A 17,801-nucleotide genomic window follows, 5' to 3' on the forward strand; every position below is an offset into this window, starting at 1 on the left:
TGTTTGTCACAGCTCTGAAGTTTTACAAGAAAATAATGAAAACTCAGTGCAGGTTAGAGCTCCAGAACCTCTAAAACTAAACTCAGTGCAGGTTAGAGCTCCAGAATCTCTAGAACTAAACTCAGTGCAGGTTAGAGCTCCAGAACCTCTAAAACTAAACTCAGTGCAGGTTAGAGCTCCAGAACCTCTAAAACTAAACTCAGTGCAGGTTAGAGCTCCAGAACCTCTAAAACTAAACTCAGTGCAGGTTAGAGCTCCAGAACCTCTAAAACTAAACTCAGTGCAGGTTAGAGCTCCATAATATCTAGAACTAAACTCAGTGCAGGTTAGAGCTCCAGAACCTCTAAAACTAAACTCAGTGCAGGTTAGAGCTCCAGAATCTCTAGAACTAAACTCAGTGCAGGTTAGAGCTCCAGAACCTCTAAAACTAAACTCAGTGCAGGTTAGAGCTCCAGAACCTCTAAAACTAAACTCAGTGCAGGTTAGAGCTCCAGAACCTCTAAAACTAAACTCAGTGCAGGTTAGAGCTCCATAATATCTAGAACTAAACTCAGTGCAGGTTAGAGCTCCAGAATCTCTAGAACTAAACTCAGTGCAGGTTAGAGCTCCAGAATCTCTAGAACTAAACTCAGTGCAGGTTAGAGCTCCAGAATCTCTAGAACTAAACTCAGCGCAGGTTAGAGCTCCAGAATCTCTAGAACTAAACTCAGTGCAGGTTAGAGCTCCAGAACCTCTAAAACTAAACTCAGTGCAGGTCAGAGCTCCAGAACCTCTAAAACTAAACTCAGCGCAGGTTAGAGCTCCAGAATCTCTAGAACTAAACTCAGTGCAGGTTAGAGCTCCAGAACCTCTAAAACTAAACTCAGTGCAGGTTAGAGCTCCAGAATCTCTAAAAACTCCGTTCAGGTCAGAGCTCCAGAACCTCTAAAACTAAAATCTCAGTGCCAGAGCCTCCCCCAGCTGGCAGATGCTAAATGTGGTTTGCTCCTGGAAGTTACTTTTGGGGATATTGGCTACTGCATGGGCACTCCTCAAGGAATCACCCTTGGGGAGCCCAAACCCTCCTGGTTTCAGCGCTGGAACGAGGCAGGGAATGCTGTGCCTCATCCTCTGACCTTCCCTGGAGCAGCGCGAGGCTCTGGCTGCATTCACACCTCCCTGCAGGATCTCTGCCCTGGGACAGCCTGGCTGTGGATCCTGGGGATGGAAACCCCTCCTGAGCCCCATTTCCAGCAAGTCCTGGTGGGCAGAGTCTCCTTTTGCTCTGCCTTCCTTTGCTCTCTTCCTTGAAGATGTGAGAATTGGGAGCGGCTCGATGTCCGTGAGGTTCGCGGCCACAGCGCGCGTCTGGATTTGTCCTGGAGCTCTCGGTTATTCCCTGCTCCTGCTTTGGGGGATCCCCTTGGGATGGAGCAGTGGCTTGGGGTGTGGTGCTGCCACCCTGGCACTGCCTGGGCTCGTTTCCTTCACACCAGCTCGGCCCCAGCACGTTGGGAAGGGATCCTGGAATAGCCACGGCCAGGTTGGACGTTGGGGCTGGAGCAGCCTGGGACAGTGGGAGGTGTCCCTGCCGTGGCAGGGGTGGGAATGGATGGGATGGGATTTAGGGTCCTTCCAACCCAAAGCAGTGTGGGATTCTCTCCTGAGCACTGCCAGTGCTGCAGCCAGGGGGTTTGGGAGGGCAGGGGAAGGATGGAGGAAGGTGCAGCTCTCTGTCAGCCCAGCGTGACTCTGTAAAAAACCCGGTCAGGGGAGGCTGGGAGCGCCTGGGGAGCTCCTGTGGAGGGGAGGCACCTCTGGAGTCCCTGTTTGTGGAGGTCCTGTCTGCTTGGCAGCAGGTTTCTGCCAGCCCTCCTTGTCCAGTGGGGAAGAAAAGCCACTCTAGAGGTTATTTATGGATGTTTTTCTTTGGTAAAGAGCCCCTGCAAATCTGCGCTAGAATAATTGGGTCAGGGCGTTAGTTTAGAGCCTTTGTTTCTTATTGTGCCAACAGAAAACAGATTAGGAGCAGTTTTTAGTGAGGTGCAGCTGGCACAGGAGCAGCCCTTTGCCCCGTACACAAGTCCTCCGCTCCTGTCAGAGCTCCAAAAACAGGTTCTAAGCTCATCACGGGCTCCAAGAACGCGTTGCGGTTTGCTGTGGGAGATACCTCGGAACAGAGCAAGCCTTTGTGCTCTTGGCAAGTTCGGTGCAGGACGGGATGACTCTGCCAGTTGTCTTTTATCTGCCGGCTGTAAATCTGTCAGCCCTGAACTCCAGTTACTGAGCTGGAGAAAGCCACGAGCGCGATTAATTGGAATTAATTCTATGGCCGTGTTTGGGTAACGCGACACCGGAGCACTCTGGTAAAGGCTGAGGGGACTTTTCCAGAAGCATTATCTCTTTAATTAAAAATGAAGGTATGGAGGCAAGATAAATGTAATCAGGGCCTGCTGCTGGGGCTCTCCTAAGTAGGTTGTGTTTACTGTTCCCTGGTAGTTCTGGAGCTCCAGGTGACTGGATCCTGCTGCCTTTCATAACAGCGCCGGCTTTGTTTTGCAGGAGGTGATTAAATCAGACAGGGGTGTACATTGAGCTAACAGGGACAATATCATTTTCTTATATGTTAGAAACTAGGTCAAGGGATGAAACAGAAAAGTCCAGGTAATGGAAATTGCTTTTTAGAAAAAAAAAAAAAAAAAAGCTCTGCAGCAAGTATAGGAAATCATAAACCAGTGCTGAAATATCAGATCTAGTGGGCATTACTTTTTTGATGAAAATACTCATTTCTTTTCAAGAGGAACATTTGTGAAAAGCCTGACTCCATTTCCACTGCTGGAGACATAGTTTAAGCTTCATCTTCAGCATTTCAAGTGTGCTCATGTCCTGTTGTTTGGGGTTTGATGGGAGGGTAATGAGCTCTTCCAGTGGGATCCATTCAAATAAAAGGCACTGAGTTCTTCCTTCATGGTCAGCATTTTGGTTTATTTGGCAAATACCTTTTCCTGTGAGCTGGCACAGACATCTCTGTCCTTTTAATGGGACTCGTCAGGTACAGCCTAGATTGAAAAAGAACAGAACAGTAACAAACTCTGATATAAAACACCAAGTTCTGAATTTTAAACCCTTGAAATGAAACTACATTTTTAATTCTGTTCTCACTAGTTATCAGAAATTAATTCCTTGTGCATTCAGCCTTCCCCATGGCTTGGTGAATGGTTTCGGCTGTATTTTAAGAGAACAACATTTGATTTCTTCAGTTTTCCCCCCTTTCCCCCAGAAATTCCTGGCACTACTGTAGCCTCCGGTTGGAGTCTGCTTGTTGGTGGTGTTAGAGGTGTTAGTGGTTTATTTGGCTTAATTAATCCGTGAGCCTTAATTAGAAGGAGTGCCTGGGGATGGAGTGTCCTGCCTGGCTTTCCCTGGGATTAAAGGAGCCTGGACAGGGTTTGGGAAGACCTTGGAGCCCTTTGGGAGCCGGGCTGACCCCAGGGGCCGGGGAGAGGCGGCCCAGGGTAAAATCATGGAATGGTTGGGGTTGGAAGAGACCCTAAATCCCATCCAGTGCCACCCCATGGGCAGGGACACCTCCCTCTGTCCCGGGCTGTTCCAAACCCAGCATCTAGCCTGGCCTTGGGCACTGCCAAGGATCCAGCTGGATCTGGGAATTCCATCCCAGCCCCTCCCAGGGAAGAGGAGCACCCCAAGATGCGCCAAAGCCCTCCCAGTCCTGCCTCCATGGCTGTGATTTCCCTTTAGCTGCTCTAAGCTGCTTATCCTGCTGGCTGGAGTGACCTGTGGGCAGGGATGGGCAGGGTGGAAATTCCCCAGCACGGCTCCCCCAGCTCAGCCGGGGCTCTCACAAGTTTCCCTTCGCCTTTCCAAATGTTTTCCTTGCGTTTTTGGTTCTTTGGGGGATTAATGCTGCTGTCATTGATGATGGCAGTTATTCCCACTCCGTTCCTTAGGGTTTTAGATTGGATATTGGGGAGGAATTTCTGACTGGAGGCTGGGGAGGGGCTGGGCTGGAATTCCCAGAGCAGCTGTGGCTGCCCCTGGATCCCTGGCAGTGCCCAAGGCCAGGTTGGACATTGGGCTTGGAGCAGCCTGGGGCAGTGGGAGGTGTCCCTGCCGTGGCACTGGATGGGATTTAAGGTCCCTTCCAGCCCAAACCATTCGTGATTCTGTTTTTATTTTAATGCCACACAGGTTCTGCACACAGAATAAGAAGATAAAAGAAGACCTGTAAATAAAAAAATACTATAAACTAAATTATAAACTGAACTCTAGGAACAATCAAAGCAAGCAGACAGAAGTTAAACTGCGCTGGCCCTGCACTGCCAGAGCACGAGCAGCGTGTGCTTGTTAAGGATATTCGTGCATCCTAACAGGATCTGGGAACCCAGCACAGGAGCAGTGCCTGGAATAACAAGTGGAATGTTGTTACTCAGGGATGAACACACGTTGTGCTCTATGCGTGGCTTTCTTTACCTGCCGGGACATTTTCTCCCCACCAGCTCCAGGCCTGCTGGGATCAGTGTTGGAAGCGTGACTTAGGCCTGGCTTTATTGGTTTAGGTGGCTGCTTTTCGGTGGGCTGAAGGGACACCAAAGGGATTCAGCATTTGTTACCTTATAGCCCTCTTAGGGCAGGGCAGCTGTGCTGCTGCTGGAGCACCTGGAAAACTTGGGAAGCACGTGGAAGAAGCAACAGGAAACTGTCAGTCAGCTTTGGAGGAGCCCATTCTTGTGCACTGGAATGTTTATGGAGCCCTTGGCCAAGGGGGCCAACAGGTTATAAACGGTGTTTGTAGGACAAATCTGATTACTGCAATTATGGCAGAGTTAGCGCTCAGGCCAAACTAAGTCTGTGGAAAAATCCTGACCACCTAAGGCTGGGAAACAAAGAGGAAAAACAGGATTAAGATGCATTAGTGCAGGTCATTGTCCTTGCTGCAGCGAGGTGGAAAGCAGGTACATGTGATGTTTGAGAACAAGCTGTGTTTTGGGGTGGGTTCTGCTGCGCCCGTGCCCCTTCCTCTCTGCTCGCGTGTCCCCGCTCCCGTCCCTTCCACACACAGGTTCTGGGCACGTTGGCCAGTCCTTCACCCAGTTTAGTTGTTCTCAGAGGTGAATCCAGGTGTGGATTCCTGGGATCAAACTGCGAGGGCAGCTGCAGCCCCTGTTCCGTGCCCGGGTGTCCATCCCGTCCCTGTCCCTCTGCTGGGTCAGCCCTTGTTCCATTCCAGATCCCAGGGGGGTTCCCCTCCTCACTTCCTGGGTGGATCCAGGGTTATCCTAGGGCATGAGGGTGTGGGAAGGGATCCCCAAGGATCCTGGAGTCCTGATCCTGCACAGGACACCGCAACAATCCCACCCTGTGCCTGAGAGCCTTGTCCAAGTGCTCTGGCAGGAATTTGGGGAATTAACCTAAAAACATCCCGATGGTGGAGAGCCCTCCACTGAGGCAGAGCACCTGGAACAGTGACAAAGCATTCCAAATCCAGCACAGCTCACTCGGAAAAATCCTGTGTCTGAAATAAAACCAATGAGCTGCTCGTGTTCGGTTGAGTAGGAGCTATAAAATTAAAAATAAAATCATTTCAAAGGGCTCAACCCTCCCTTCAGTTGTGCTGGGTTTTGGTTGCAGGTGCTGGAAGCGTTTGCTGGGCGCCTGATTCAGGTGGGAGTTTTATCCAGGAGGGAAATTCCCAGCCTGACCAAGTACCAGATCATCCTGGCAAGGGATCAGTACAGGAAGAACCCCTCTGCACAGCATGGAGTAAGTTCTTTATTTATTTCGTGCTATTAACGTAGCGAATAAATAAAAATAATCCATAGTTACAACATTTCCAGAGACATTTTAAAGTAGATTTCTGGTTTTATCCATGGAATAAAATATCATAGAATCAGAAAACTATTTGGGATGGAAGGAATAACTTACGAAATCTATAAAATATTCCTAATTATTGCACATCTCAGGATGTCATTATAGATGAGTTGAGGAAAAGATCAAGAACACCATCTAAGTGAAATTGCTTTGAGAACTTACATTGTAATCACAGCTGAGTTTTCATTTCCCCCTCAGAGGTGTATTCCTGCTCCTGTTTTTTGGTAAATCCTCACGGAATGGTCAAATTTTGTAGACTTAAAGAAAATTGCCTTAAAAAAAAGGACTGTGTGCCTCGAACAGAGCAATGGGGAATCTCCTTCGCTGTAAGCAAGGCAACTTTCCTGACCTCATTCCGTAGCCTGGGTGGGTGTGCCAGAAATCCCTGGTTTTCCCAGATGGGAAAAATGGTTTCTGATGTCTGAGCTGTCAGAATCTGAGGGGTGATGTGCTAATTCTGGGAGAGAACTGAGGTGTGCTGGAGGTGGAAGAGGATTGCCTTCCCTGGGGGCTCTGAAGGACAGACTGCTCCCTGGGCATCGCTTTGGGGTTCGCTCTGCTCCTCAGGTGTCACTCTCGTTTTGGGCAGGAATTGCAGGGGGATTCCTGCTCCTCAGCCACTTCCTAATTCAGTCAGAGTCTGCTTTTCTCCCCCAGGGAATCCATCAGGGCGTCATTGAAGGGGACTTTGCCCTTTGTATCAGCCTGTACCACGGGTACGAGCTGCTGCTGCAGATGGGAATCCGCTCCTTGTTCATCTACCTGTGGGGAATCATGGATGGATCCAAAGGTGAAACGTCCTCAGGAGCATCCTTCCTTTCAGCTCCGCTCTTCTCATGCCGTTTATCTGGCTGGTTTGGCACAGAACACCTGAAAGAATGAGGGCTTGCAGGTGGATTCGGTGCTTTGTTCCCCTGGTGTTAAAGGCAGAGTCTGTCTGGGGAAGCAGACGGAATCCTGAGGTGTTCCAACTCTCTCCAAAGGGTTGTCCCGCACCAAGAACGAGCTGGGGCGCAACGAGGACTTCATGAAGCTCTACCAGCAGCTGCAGGACATGTTCTCAGACGCTGCTGTGGCTCCTGAGAGTGCGAGTGCTTCCAGGAGCACAACAGGTCAGGATTCTCCTCTTAGGGACAGAATATTCCCGTTTCAAAGTTGCGCTGCACTGCCTGCTGCTCTTTATCCCAGACTGACTTCCCAATATTCTGTCTCCACCTCCTTCTCTCTCTCCCCCTAAAGCTGTTTTAGCTACTTTGAAGCAAGTTTTCTGTGTTTGAAGTTTTTAATTTGCTCTAGAATGAAGGTTAAAATACAACTGTTTCACGGTAAGTCTATTCCAGTGTGACTCTAACAAAAGTAAAACACTTTCTCAAAACCCGGGTTTAACAAATGTTCTTCTGTCAGCAGTTTATTGTTTGGTTTAGAACCAATATCAGGAATTGGGTCTGACTCAGGTAACTACAGTGAGAGGGAATCAAGTTCACTGCACCTCCCTGCTTGTTGCAGGTTTATTTACATCTTTCATTACTTTATTTCCTTTCCAGAAAAGAAAAAGGAATTTGTCTACAGCCATCCAAAATTAAAGAAACTGGAGGAAATCGTACTAGAACACTTCAAATCCTGGAAACAGAGATGTTCTGGTGAGTACCAGCAACTCAGAGGAAAACCTGGTGGAAACGAGGAATATCCTCCTGAGTGATTTCCTCCTTTGTGCTACTTTATTGCTTTGATTGTCTGTGCATCTTTCCCTCTAGAAGGACTTCACCATATGATTTCTATGAGGTAAAACTTCCTGTAAATTCTCATTAGTAATTTGATATAAACTGCTCTAACAGCTGAGTAAAACAGGGATAGGGAATTCATTCCTGGGGCTGCCAGCTTTCCTGCTGGTGCTGTCCCGGTTTGTCCTGGCAGACGAACTCAGAGCCCTCCTGCAGAGTTCCGTGAACACATTTAAGGACATTAAGGGTAAAAGTTCTGATATCCAGCCTGAGGATAAGAATTGACAACTCTGAGGCATCGATTTGAAGTTCAGACCCTTCAGTTACATTCATTCTTTTTCAACTTGATGAAGACATCATTCAGATCGCTTTGGTTTTGGGATGTTTCAGCTTCTTGATTCCAGCCTTTGGAATGATGACATGAGTGATAATAACACTTGTACTGCATCTTGTTCACTTTTCATCTTGCCTGTTTGGACCTTTGTGCTCTGTGAAATTTTGGTAATATCTGACCTGCCCTTCCCTCTTCTTATTTGTGGGGCTTTTTTGTCTCTTGGATGCAGTGTTCTTAGCAAACATTTGAAATGACTGATGCTTTCTAGTAGGCAGTTTTGTTTCCCAGCTCTGGGTTTGTAACTTTAGGATATGTCCCAATGCAATTAATGCAATTCACTCCTTTTTTCCCCTTCCCATTCAGAATTATTTCTGTCCTCCCTCCCTCCCTCCCTCCCTCCTTTTACCTCCACTTTAAAAACCTTACATTTGAGATGGAAAGGGAGGGAATTCATGCCTGGAACAGCACCAGACCTTTCTGTTCCATTCATTGTCCAGAGCAGCTGTGGCTGCCCCTGGATCCCTGGCAGTGCCCAAGGCCAGGTTGGACACTGGGACAGTGGGAGGTGTCCCTGCCATGGCAGGGGTGGCACTGGAGGGGGTTTAAGGCCCCTTCCCAAGCCAAATCCTGGGATTTGAGAAGGGCTGAGAAAAGGCATCACTAGAACTTCCAGGCTTTTTATTATTAACCCAGTATTTCACTCTTAGGAAATGATAAATATAGATGGAAAAAGTCAGGATTTGCCTGTCCAAACCAGCATCTCCCATTTCCATCCCAAGCCTTGGGCACTCACTGATGGCTCTTCTTGGATTTGGATGGGATATTGGGAAGGAATTCCTGGCTGGGCTGGAATTGCCAGAGCAGCTGTGGCTGTCTCTGGATCCCTGACAGCGCCCAAGGCCAGGTTGGACACTGGGGCAGTGGGAGGTGTCCCTGCCATGGCAGGGGTGGCTCTGGGTGGGATTTAAGTCCCCTTCCAACCCAAACCAGTCTGGAATTCTGGTTCTGCTGTCCTGAGGGTCCTAAACTGGAGAAATGGAGACAGCAGCATCGTGAACTTCATTCCAAAACATTTCCCATCCAGCCCCAGCTTTTCAAAGTGACTTTAGTAAGATAAAGACAGATGAGGACATTCTCATCCTCACATTCTTCAGAATCAGAGCATGCTTTGATGCAAAGAGGAGTTTTTCAAGGAGATGGATCTTGGAGCTTTTCCTGCCCATTTTCTCTTCCCATTACGTGAGACGAGAGCCGTGAATGTGTAACTTGTGGGGTGGTGCCCTGTCCATTTTTTATCCATGTCTCTATTAAAACCTGACATTTTCAAATCCAGCAGATGGAGCCAAGAGTGAAAGCTCCCCTGGGGACACGAGGGTGATGATCTTCTCCTCGTTCCGGGACAGCGTGCAGGAAATCGCGGAGATGCTGGCGCGGCTCAGCCCGGCCGTGCGGGCCATGACCTTCGTGGGACACTCCTCGGGCAAGAGCACCAAAGGCTTCACCCAGAAGGAGCAGCTGGAGGTGAGGAAAGAGGAGGCTTGGACAAGGAATGGGTGATAAAGAGCATTAATTGTGGAAATAACTCGGGGGGGCTGAGCTTTAGGTGTCCTTAGTAAATCCCTGCGGAGTCCAGTGGTTTCCAGAGTATCCAAAATCGTACTCGCTGAGCAAAATAATTGATATATTTACATTATATTAACTGCTAGATTTAGACGTCCAAAATCTGGGGGAAGGATGCGAATACGCGGCTGTGGGAATTTTATTCTTCTTCTAGGTAGGAAAGATAAGATCTACCATTAAATTCTGACCTAGCAGAGCTCAAAAAAAAAAAAAAAAAGACAACCCATAAAATATTTAATTGCTAAGCTGGGAGGATCAGTTGTACAAGAATACCGTGGTTGGACGCAGAATAAGATGTGGGGTTTTTTTCCTTTATTTTGGGGGAAAAAACCTCTTTATTTTAGAGTGAGTTTGGGAGGGAGTGAGTTTGGGAGGGAGTGAGTTTGGGAGGGAGTGAGTTTGGGAGGGAGTGAGTTTGGGGAGGGAGTGAGTTTGGGGAGGGAGTGAGTTTGGGGAGGGAGTGAGTTTGGGGAGGGAGTGAGTTTGGGGAGGGAGTGAGTTTGGGGAGGGAGTGAGTTTGGGGAGGGAGTGAGTTTGGGGAGGGAGTGAGTTTGGGGAGGGAGTGAGTTGGGGAGGGAGTGAGTTTGGGGAGGGAGTGAGTTGGGGAGGGAGTGAGTTGGGGAGGGAGTGAGTTGGGGAGGGAGTGAGTTGGGGAGGGAGTGAGTTGGAGTCTGAGTTGAGGAGTGAGTTGAGGAGTGAGTTGGAGACCTAGTTGAACTCTTTATTTTAGAGTTAAATAGTTGAAATGCTGATGTTGGTCATGCTGGGGCATGCTGTTCGATCACAAGGCAGCAGCCGGGGAATTTAGAAAGACAGAACTTGGTTGTTTTGGAACGCGAGTCGTTTCTCCCGGTTGAGCTGCCGGATCCCGTTCCCGCTGTCGCCGCAGGTGGTGAGGAGGTTCCGGGAGGGCGGGTACAACACCCTGGTGTCCACCTGCGTGGGCGAGGAGGGGCTGGACATCGGCGAGGTGGATCTCATCGTGTGCTTCGACGCGCAGCGCAGCCCCGTGCGCCTGGTGCAGCGCATGGGCCGCACCGGCCGCCGGCGCCACGGCCGCATCGTGGTCATCCTGGCCCAGGGCCGTGAGGAGAGGGTGAGTGGGGCACGGCCAGGGAATCCCTCAGGGATCACCCCAGCTCCTGATCCTGCGTAGATCCCCCAACAATCCCACCATGGGCACCTCTGGAGCGCTGTCCAAGCTCTCCTGGGGCTCTGGCAGCCTCGGGGCTGTGCCCATTCCCTGGGGAGCTGTTCCAGTGCTTATCCCACCTCTGGGGGAAGAACCCCGGCCTGATCTCTAGCTTAAACCTCCCCTGGCCCAGCTCCAGCCCTTCCCTGGGTCCTGTCCCAGGGAGCAGGGGTTGGAGCTGTCCCTTGGGATGAGGCTGCAGCTCCTGCTGATTCTCTGCTCAGCCTCCTCATTCAGTGTCCCGGGAAACTCCAGCGCAGAGCCCTGGGATGGTTTGGGTTGGAAGAGACCTGACAGATCCTCCAGTTCTGCCCCCTGCCATGGCAGGGACAGCTCCCACTGTCCCAGGCTGCTCTCAGCCCCAGTGTCCAACCTGGCCTTGGGCACTGCCAGGGATCCAGGGGCAGCCACAGCTGCTCTGGCAATTCCAGCTCAGCCAGGAATTCCCAATTCCCAATATCCCCCCCAAATCTCCCCTTTTCCCATCTGAAGCCATTCCCTGTGTCCTGTCCCTCCATCCCTTGTCCCCAGCCCCTCTCCAGCTCTTCTGGAGCCCCTTTAGGCCCTGCCGGGGGCTCTGAGCTCTCCCTGGATCCTTCTCCTCTCAAGGGGAACACTCCCAGCTCTCCCAGCCTGCCGTGTCACCGACTGTTAAACTGCAGCTCAGAGATTCCAGGGGTTTTCCAGGGGTGCAGAGGGAGGTGTGGGGCAGGGGGTGGAGCTGGGAGGGGACACTGGGGGTGCTGGTGATGGCACTGGGCACCGCCGTGCTGCTGACCGGGCTGGTGACGCCACTGGCGCCCAGAGCTGGCTTTAGTGGCCGCGCTCTTGCGTGTGAGGATGAAGAGATCGGCTTAGGTGCAAATCCACTTTGGCTGGGTTCCTGCAGCCCAGCGCTCCAGCAGAGCATCAGTAATCATCCCTGGGTACAGACTGTCCCTCGGGACATCCACGTCCCCCTGGGAATGTGCTGGGAGCTGGGGGATCCCGCCACAGCCGTGCCAGCTGCATCCCACAGCCCTGCAGGGCCCGGGCTCGTCCTTGGAATGGGCCAGGGCAGGATTTGGGCAGGGCAGGCTGGGCACTCCCTGCTGCCACCAGCTGTGGAAGGGAATGCCAACCAAGAAATCCAAGATCTGCATGAATCAGTTGTAAACCCGGAATTTCAGACTCTTGGTATTGTTTCAATTCCAGTCAATGCTGTAGCTCTGGTTGGGATTTGTAGGTGGCAGGGATTTAATTCTGAATGAGGCTGCCAAGAATCCTCCCTGAGGGGGAGAAAGTTTCCCCTTTGAAGGGATGAGAGTTAAAAATGATAAACCTGAGCAGAGCTTGTAAATAGATATTTTCTCCCGCTGCTTACGGAGGCTGGTTACTATTGAAAGCTCTGCTCTGTAATGGGATATAAAATAGTCCCTTAAATTCCTTGGAGCTTCACTTAAGTAGTTGGATTACTGTGTTGTCCAGATTTTCTCAGATATCTTTGAAGCAGAACCTCCCCCCCAAGGTAGAACAGTCATTGTATATATATATTTTTTTTTTTAAATTTGAGATCAGGAAATAAGTTTAATTGCAAACCAATATTGTCTTGGTGGGTTTATTTGTTTTTTTTCTTGAGGGTGTCTTTTGGGGTTGTTGTTGGGGTTTTTAAGTTTAACAGAACTGGAAAGAGGCTCAATGTGGAGATTCCTCCCCATCACTTAAATTGCAGCTAAAAAATTAATGTCTGTGTCTTAATTTATAGGAATTCTTTTTTGTGTGTTTTTTTTTCCTTTGCTTTGGTTTTCAGGAGGTTTTTTTTTTGTTTTGGTTGGTTTAGTTTAAAGGTTGTTTTTAATCAAACCACTTCAGGTCAATCACGAAGCTTTTTGAAGATGTTTTATTGGGGGAAAGGGGTCGGCGCGGGTCTGGGAGCGTGATGTTGGCAGGAATTTCTGTGAGCTCGGTGTTTATTCCGTGATTCCCACGTGTTCCCGGGTCAGCCTCTCCACATGGCCGCTCCTGTGTGTCCCGGGCTCCTGGAGCTGCTGGGATGGGGTTTGGGATGTCCCCTGGAGCCGCTCGGCACAGGGGAGGGAAAAGCCACCAAAGTCGCAGCTCTGTGATGCTGCTAAATTTGGTAACACCACGTTTATTCGCCCATAAAAACACTGGGGTTTGTTCTCTAGGATTAAAATTCGTTTCTTGGAATGCCTGAGGGGTTCATCAGAGCTGCCCGTGGGCCTCTTCCAGTTTTATTGGGGAGCATCTCTTATTTTGCTCCCTGCAATCATCCCTGTGGGGTGGCAGCTGCCCCCCTGGCCTCTCAGGCACAAAACCTCCTCGGGGGAGGCACTTCCAGAGTTCCTCTGCTCCCTTTCTCCGGCTTTGCACAATGAAACGGGAGTGTAATTAAAAGGACTCGTGACACCAACAAATCACCTTAGGCCTTTTTATTGCTCGAGCTCCTCTGCCTTCTTCCCCTGTAATCTAATTTACATCATCCCTGTATCAGTGGCAGATTGTAAGTGCCCCCAGGCGAGGGCTGTGCTCCTTTCTCACTCTCCAGTGCTGTGCCTGCTTCTGGTCCATTAAAAACATCCCAAACCAAACAACACCTCGCCGAGGGAACAGAAAATAATGAGAAACACCCCCCCCCCCCCCCCCCCCCCGCAGACACCCAGGTGTTCTTTTTGTTCTGATCAATTGCTGCGAAAAAACAATCAATCAGCAGACGATTTATCTATTCCCCTTCCCTTTCAGATGTACAACCAAAGCCAGTGTAACAAAAGGAGCATCCACAAAGCCATTTCGGGGAACAAAACCCTTCGCTTCTACCAGCACAGCCCACGCATGGTTCCGGAAGGCATCAATCCCAAAGTGCACAAGATGTTTATCACTGCTGAGGAGCAGGAGCCCAGCACCTCCAGGATGCTTTCCAAAGAGAGGAGATCCAGTTCCCTGCAGCACAGATCTGCTCTCTTTGCCTGTGGTAAGAGGGTTGTGGTGTTTCCAGCACTTCCGACCCTCTCTCCCGGGGGCTCTGCAGGGTCACTCTGGCAGCTCACACACTGCTCAGGGCTTTTCCTGGGCATCCTTACGGCTCTGCCCTTGCATATCCAGGTCCTGAGTGGGGTCTTGGTTCATCTTCCTCCATGGAGTCACTCACTGAGGGTCAGAAACTCCAGCTGCACACAGAGGAACAAATGTCCATCAGAGAATCCCAAAATCCCAGGCTGGATTGGGTTGGAGGAACTTTGAAGTTCCCGTGGGCAGGATCACCTTCCCCCATCCCAGGCTGCTCCAAGCCCTGGTGTCCATCCTGGCCTTGGACACTCCCAGGGATGGGGCAGCCACAGCTGCTCTGGGCATTGTGGCTTTGTAAATACAAGAGAACAGAAATGCTTGAAAACCGATAGATTTTGATGTGAGGAAAAGGAGAAATCAAGGGTAGGATTTTTATGAATTGTGCAGACTCTCTTGGAGGGAAATTAGGAAAATTCTCTTGGAGGCTTTTTAGCTGATGCAGTTAAATGGAATGGGGATGCTCAGGAAACTGAACAGAATCCTAAAATAGGAAAAAAGAGCTACTTTTTATAAATACTTGGGAATTTTCGTGCTTTATCTCTTTGTTAGTGCTTTCTGTAAAGACCAACAGCAACTTCTTGAAAGAAGAAACTCGAAGCCTTGGGAACCTTCCTATTTCTGATTCACCAGACGCAGCTGCTGGAAAACAATCAGAGCACAACATGGAATGAGAATAATCATTCTGGAGCGTTGGTTGGTCTGTCCTAGAAAAGAGAAACGAGCAGGGAGAGCATAAAGCAAAGGATAATGCTGGGAGCGTTCCTGCTGTGAGAGCAGCACTGCGGGGCTGGAATTACCCAGTGCCTTTTGTGTGAGCCACGAGAGTGCAGCTCCGTGGGGCTGGGCGGCTCTGGGTCCCCAGAGTGACCGGGGCTGTGTCCCCAGGGTGCCCAGGGCTGGGTCCCCAAAATGACCAGGGCTGAGTCCCCAAAGTGACCGGGGCTGGGTCCCCAGGGTGACCAGGGCTGGGTCCCCAGGGTGACCAGGGCTGAGTCCCCAGAGTGACCAGGGCTGGGTCCCCAAAGTGACCAGGGCAGGGTCCCCAAAGTGACCAGGGCTGGGTCCCCAAAGTGACCAGGGCTGAGTCCCCAGAGTGACCAGGGCTGAGTCCCCAGGGTGACCAGGGCTGAGTCCCCAGGGTGACCAGGGCTGAGTCCCCAGGGTGACCAGGGCTGAGTCCCCAGGGTGACCAGGGCTGGGTCCCCAGGGTGACCAGGGCTGAGTACCCAAAGTGACCAGGGCTGAGTCCCCAGGGTGACCAGGGCTGTGTCCCCAGAGTGACCAGGGCTGAGTCCCCAGGGTGACCAGGGCTGTGTCCCCAGGGTGACCAGGGCTGTGTCCCCAGGGTGACCGGGGCTGGGTCCCCAGGGTGACCGGGGCTGTGTCCCCAGAGTGACCAGGGCTGAGTCCCCAGGGTGACCAGGGCTGTGTCCCCAGAGTGATCGGGGCTGTGTCCCCAGAGTGACCGCGGCTGTGTCCCCAGGGTGACCGCGGCTGTGTCCCCAGGGTGACCAGGGCTGAGTCCCCAGGGTGACCGGGCCTGTGTCCCCAAAGTGACCAGGGCTGTGTCCCCAGGGTGACCAGGGCTGGGTCCCCAGGGTGACCGGGCCTGTGTCCCCAGGGTGACCGGGCCTGTGTCCCCAGGGTGACCAGGCCTGTGTCCCCAGGGTGACCAGGGCTGTGTCCCCAGGGTGACCAGGGCTGGGTCCCCAGGGTGTCCAGGGTTGAGTCCCCAAAGTGGCCAGAGCTGAGTCCCCAGAGTGACCAGGGCTGGGTCCCCAGGGTGTCCAGGGCTGTGTCCCCAGAGTGACCAGGGCTGTGTCCCCAGGGTGGCCAGGGCTCAGGGCTCAGTGCCCCTCTTGCCAGCCAGGGCTGCCCTGTGCAGGTCACTGAGCACTTTGTGTTGAGTCCCCTTTGTTTGTGAATGAACCAGGGGCTGCTCCTGATTTTGGTGACACTCAGGGTAAAGCTCCAAAAGAGGACAAAGAAAGGAGTTGGTTTTTTTGCATTTTCTCTTCATTTTGATGCCTGTTTCCATGATAAAAATGGGTAAAGCTGGCAGCAGTGGGTGAGCTGGGTCTGTTTTTATCTCTGCTCTCACTTGGTTGTCGAGGTCCAGTTCATCCTCAGGTTTCTTCTTGGCAGAAACTGAGCTGTCATGGGCTGAGATAACATAGGAATTTCAAGCATTCTCCTTGTATCCTTGTCAGAATAAATACAATCGTGGAATCTTTTAGGTTGGAAAACCCCTCTGAGTCCATTGAGTCCAACCTTCCCCCAGCACTGCCCAGGCCACCGCTGCCCCATGTCCCCAAGTGCCACCTCCACAGGGCTTTGAATCCCTCCAGGGATGGGCACTCCAGCCCTGCCCTGGGCAGTTCCAGGGCCTGTCCACCCTTTCCATGAAGAAATTCCTCCCCATGTCCAACCTGAACTTTCCCTGGCACAGCTTGAGGCTGTTTCCTCTGGTCCTGCCACTCATTACCTGAAGAAATACACATTTCCTGTTCTTAAATTGACCCAGTTTCTATTAATTGTACACCCCTCTTTCACTTCAAAACCTCTTCCATAACTTTTGTCTGTCAGCCCCAGGAGGATCCAATAGCTCGTGCTGCTCTATCATTAACCAAGTGTGTCCTTCAGTTTTCAGAACTCACCTTCAAAAAGTGCAGCAAAAAATCCCTTTACTCCATAAGCCACTTAAATAATTTTTTGTATTTTAAGGGGTTTTTTTTCTCTCTGATTTTTGGGTTTTGTTTGGTTTTTTTTTTTTTTTTAGGAGTTTGCTAAAGCGAGGAGCATGTTAATATTGTTGTTCCTGGGAGCTGAATCTCATTTCAATCTACCAATCTAATTCCTTTTTCTTTTGGCTCCTGTCCAGATGAAATCTCATTTTCTCAATTCTTCTGCTGGTTCTCCACAATCCTTCTACTCCCTCATTTCAGATGGAACAGTTTTGAGTCGTCGATAGCCGTGGGTTTTGTTTGATTTTACAGTTTCACATTATTTCTATCATTGCTGGTTTTATCCTAATGAAACTAGATTTGGACTCACTTTTTAAGGTTACCAACGCCTGCTTTACTCTTTAGTCCTCTGTGGGGTTTTCGTGCCTTTCCAGTTGCCCGTGGCTGATTCTTGCTCTCTTCCCACCTCAAGAACAATGAAAATACTTTGGTTCTGAAAAAAAAAACCCAAGGAAAATAACATGGATTGAGTGCTGTGTTTGTGTCTGCTAGGGCCTGGCATCCCTAACTGGGAATGTTCTGGAAGATAATTCCCATGGGACGCCACCAGCTGCTTCCCAGTGCCAGGGACTGTGGGACGTGGAGATTCCCAACCCCGGATCCAAACAGCCTTGTCAGCCTGACTGAGGCTGGCAATGTTCCTGTGCTCCCGTTCTCTGGTGGCAGCAGTCCTGTTTGTCCAGTCCCTCTTCCTCTGTGTTTGGGCAATGTTCTGGGCGGCCACAATCCTCCCCGTGCTCCGCAGCAGGAAGCCCAGAGCTCTGGGAATCATCTGTTCCCAAGTTGTGCCAGCTGCTCCAGGGCTCCTTGCCCGGCAGGGTTGCATCGGGATCACCTGGGATGATATCACGGGATCATCTTGTCTCTGTCCCACGGAGCTGGAACGCAGCACTGAAGTCATCGTCGTTCTGATGGGGCTGGATGGCAACAGATCCTCGGGAACAGGGAATGGGCACGGCCCCGAGGCTGGCAGAGTTCCAGGAGCCTTTGAGCAGAGCTCCCAGGGGTGCCCGGCGTTGGGGTGTCCGGGCTGGATGGTCTTTGTGGGTCCCTTCCAACTCAGGATATTCCATGGTTCTGTGTCCTGGTTTGGACAGACAGGTGTCTGCCGGGGAAAGCTGGATCCTCCATTGGGATGGAGAATGGAAACCCCCTCCCTCTGAATTATTATAATTTTGCAATTAAGGGGCTCTCAGGCAGAGATATGGGAATAGGAATAACAGTTCTTGACTAGGAATATCAAAAATACAAATGCA

At 50.8% G+C, this 17,801-nt stretch overlaps 1 protein-coding gene across 2 annotated transcripts in view; it reads left to right on the forward strand.

Moving 5' to 3' along the window:
• FANCM (FA complementation group M) overlaps positions 1-17,801 on the forward strand; it is a 59,011-nt gene that overhangs the window by 16,779 nt on the left and 24,431 nt on the right. The window contains exons 5-12 of one of the 2 annotated variants that reach the window (XM_040068291.2): positions 5,629-5,760; positions 6,526-6,658; positions 6,852-6,980; positions 7,413-7,508; positions 9,260-9,444; positions 10,433-10,639; positions 13,478-13,706; positions 14,351-14,629. In XM_040068291.2, coding sequence (XP_039924225.1) covers positions 5,629-5,760; positions 6,526-6,658; positions 6,852-6,980; positions 7,413-7,508; positions 9,260-9,444; positions 10,433-10,639; positions 13,478-13,706; positions 14,351-14,472 — 1,233 coding nt within the window. In that variant the 3' untranslated portion in view covers positions 14,473-14,629. Of the gene's footprint in view, positions 1-5,628; positions 5,761-6,525; positions 6,659-6,851; positions 6,981-7,412; positions 7,509-9,259; positions 9,445-10,432; positions 10,640-13,477; positions 13,707-14,350; positions 14,630-17,801 lie in introns of those variants that run through there. The other variant, XM_040068287.2, reaches the window with a different exon arrangement.

This window comes from Hirundo rustica, chromosome 6, assembly GCF_015227805.2.
Source record: "Hirundo rustica isolate bHirRus1 chromosome 6, bHirRus1.pri.v3, whole genome shotgun sequence".
Taxonomy (NCBI): domain Eukaryota; kingdom Metazoa; phylum Chordata; class Aves; order Passeriformes; family Hirundinidae; genus Hirundo; species Hirundo rustica.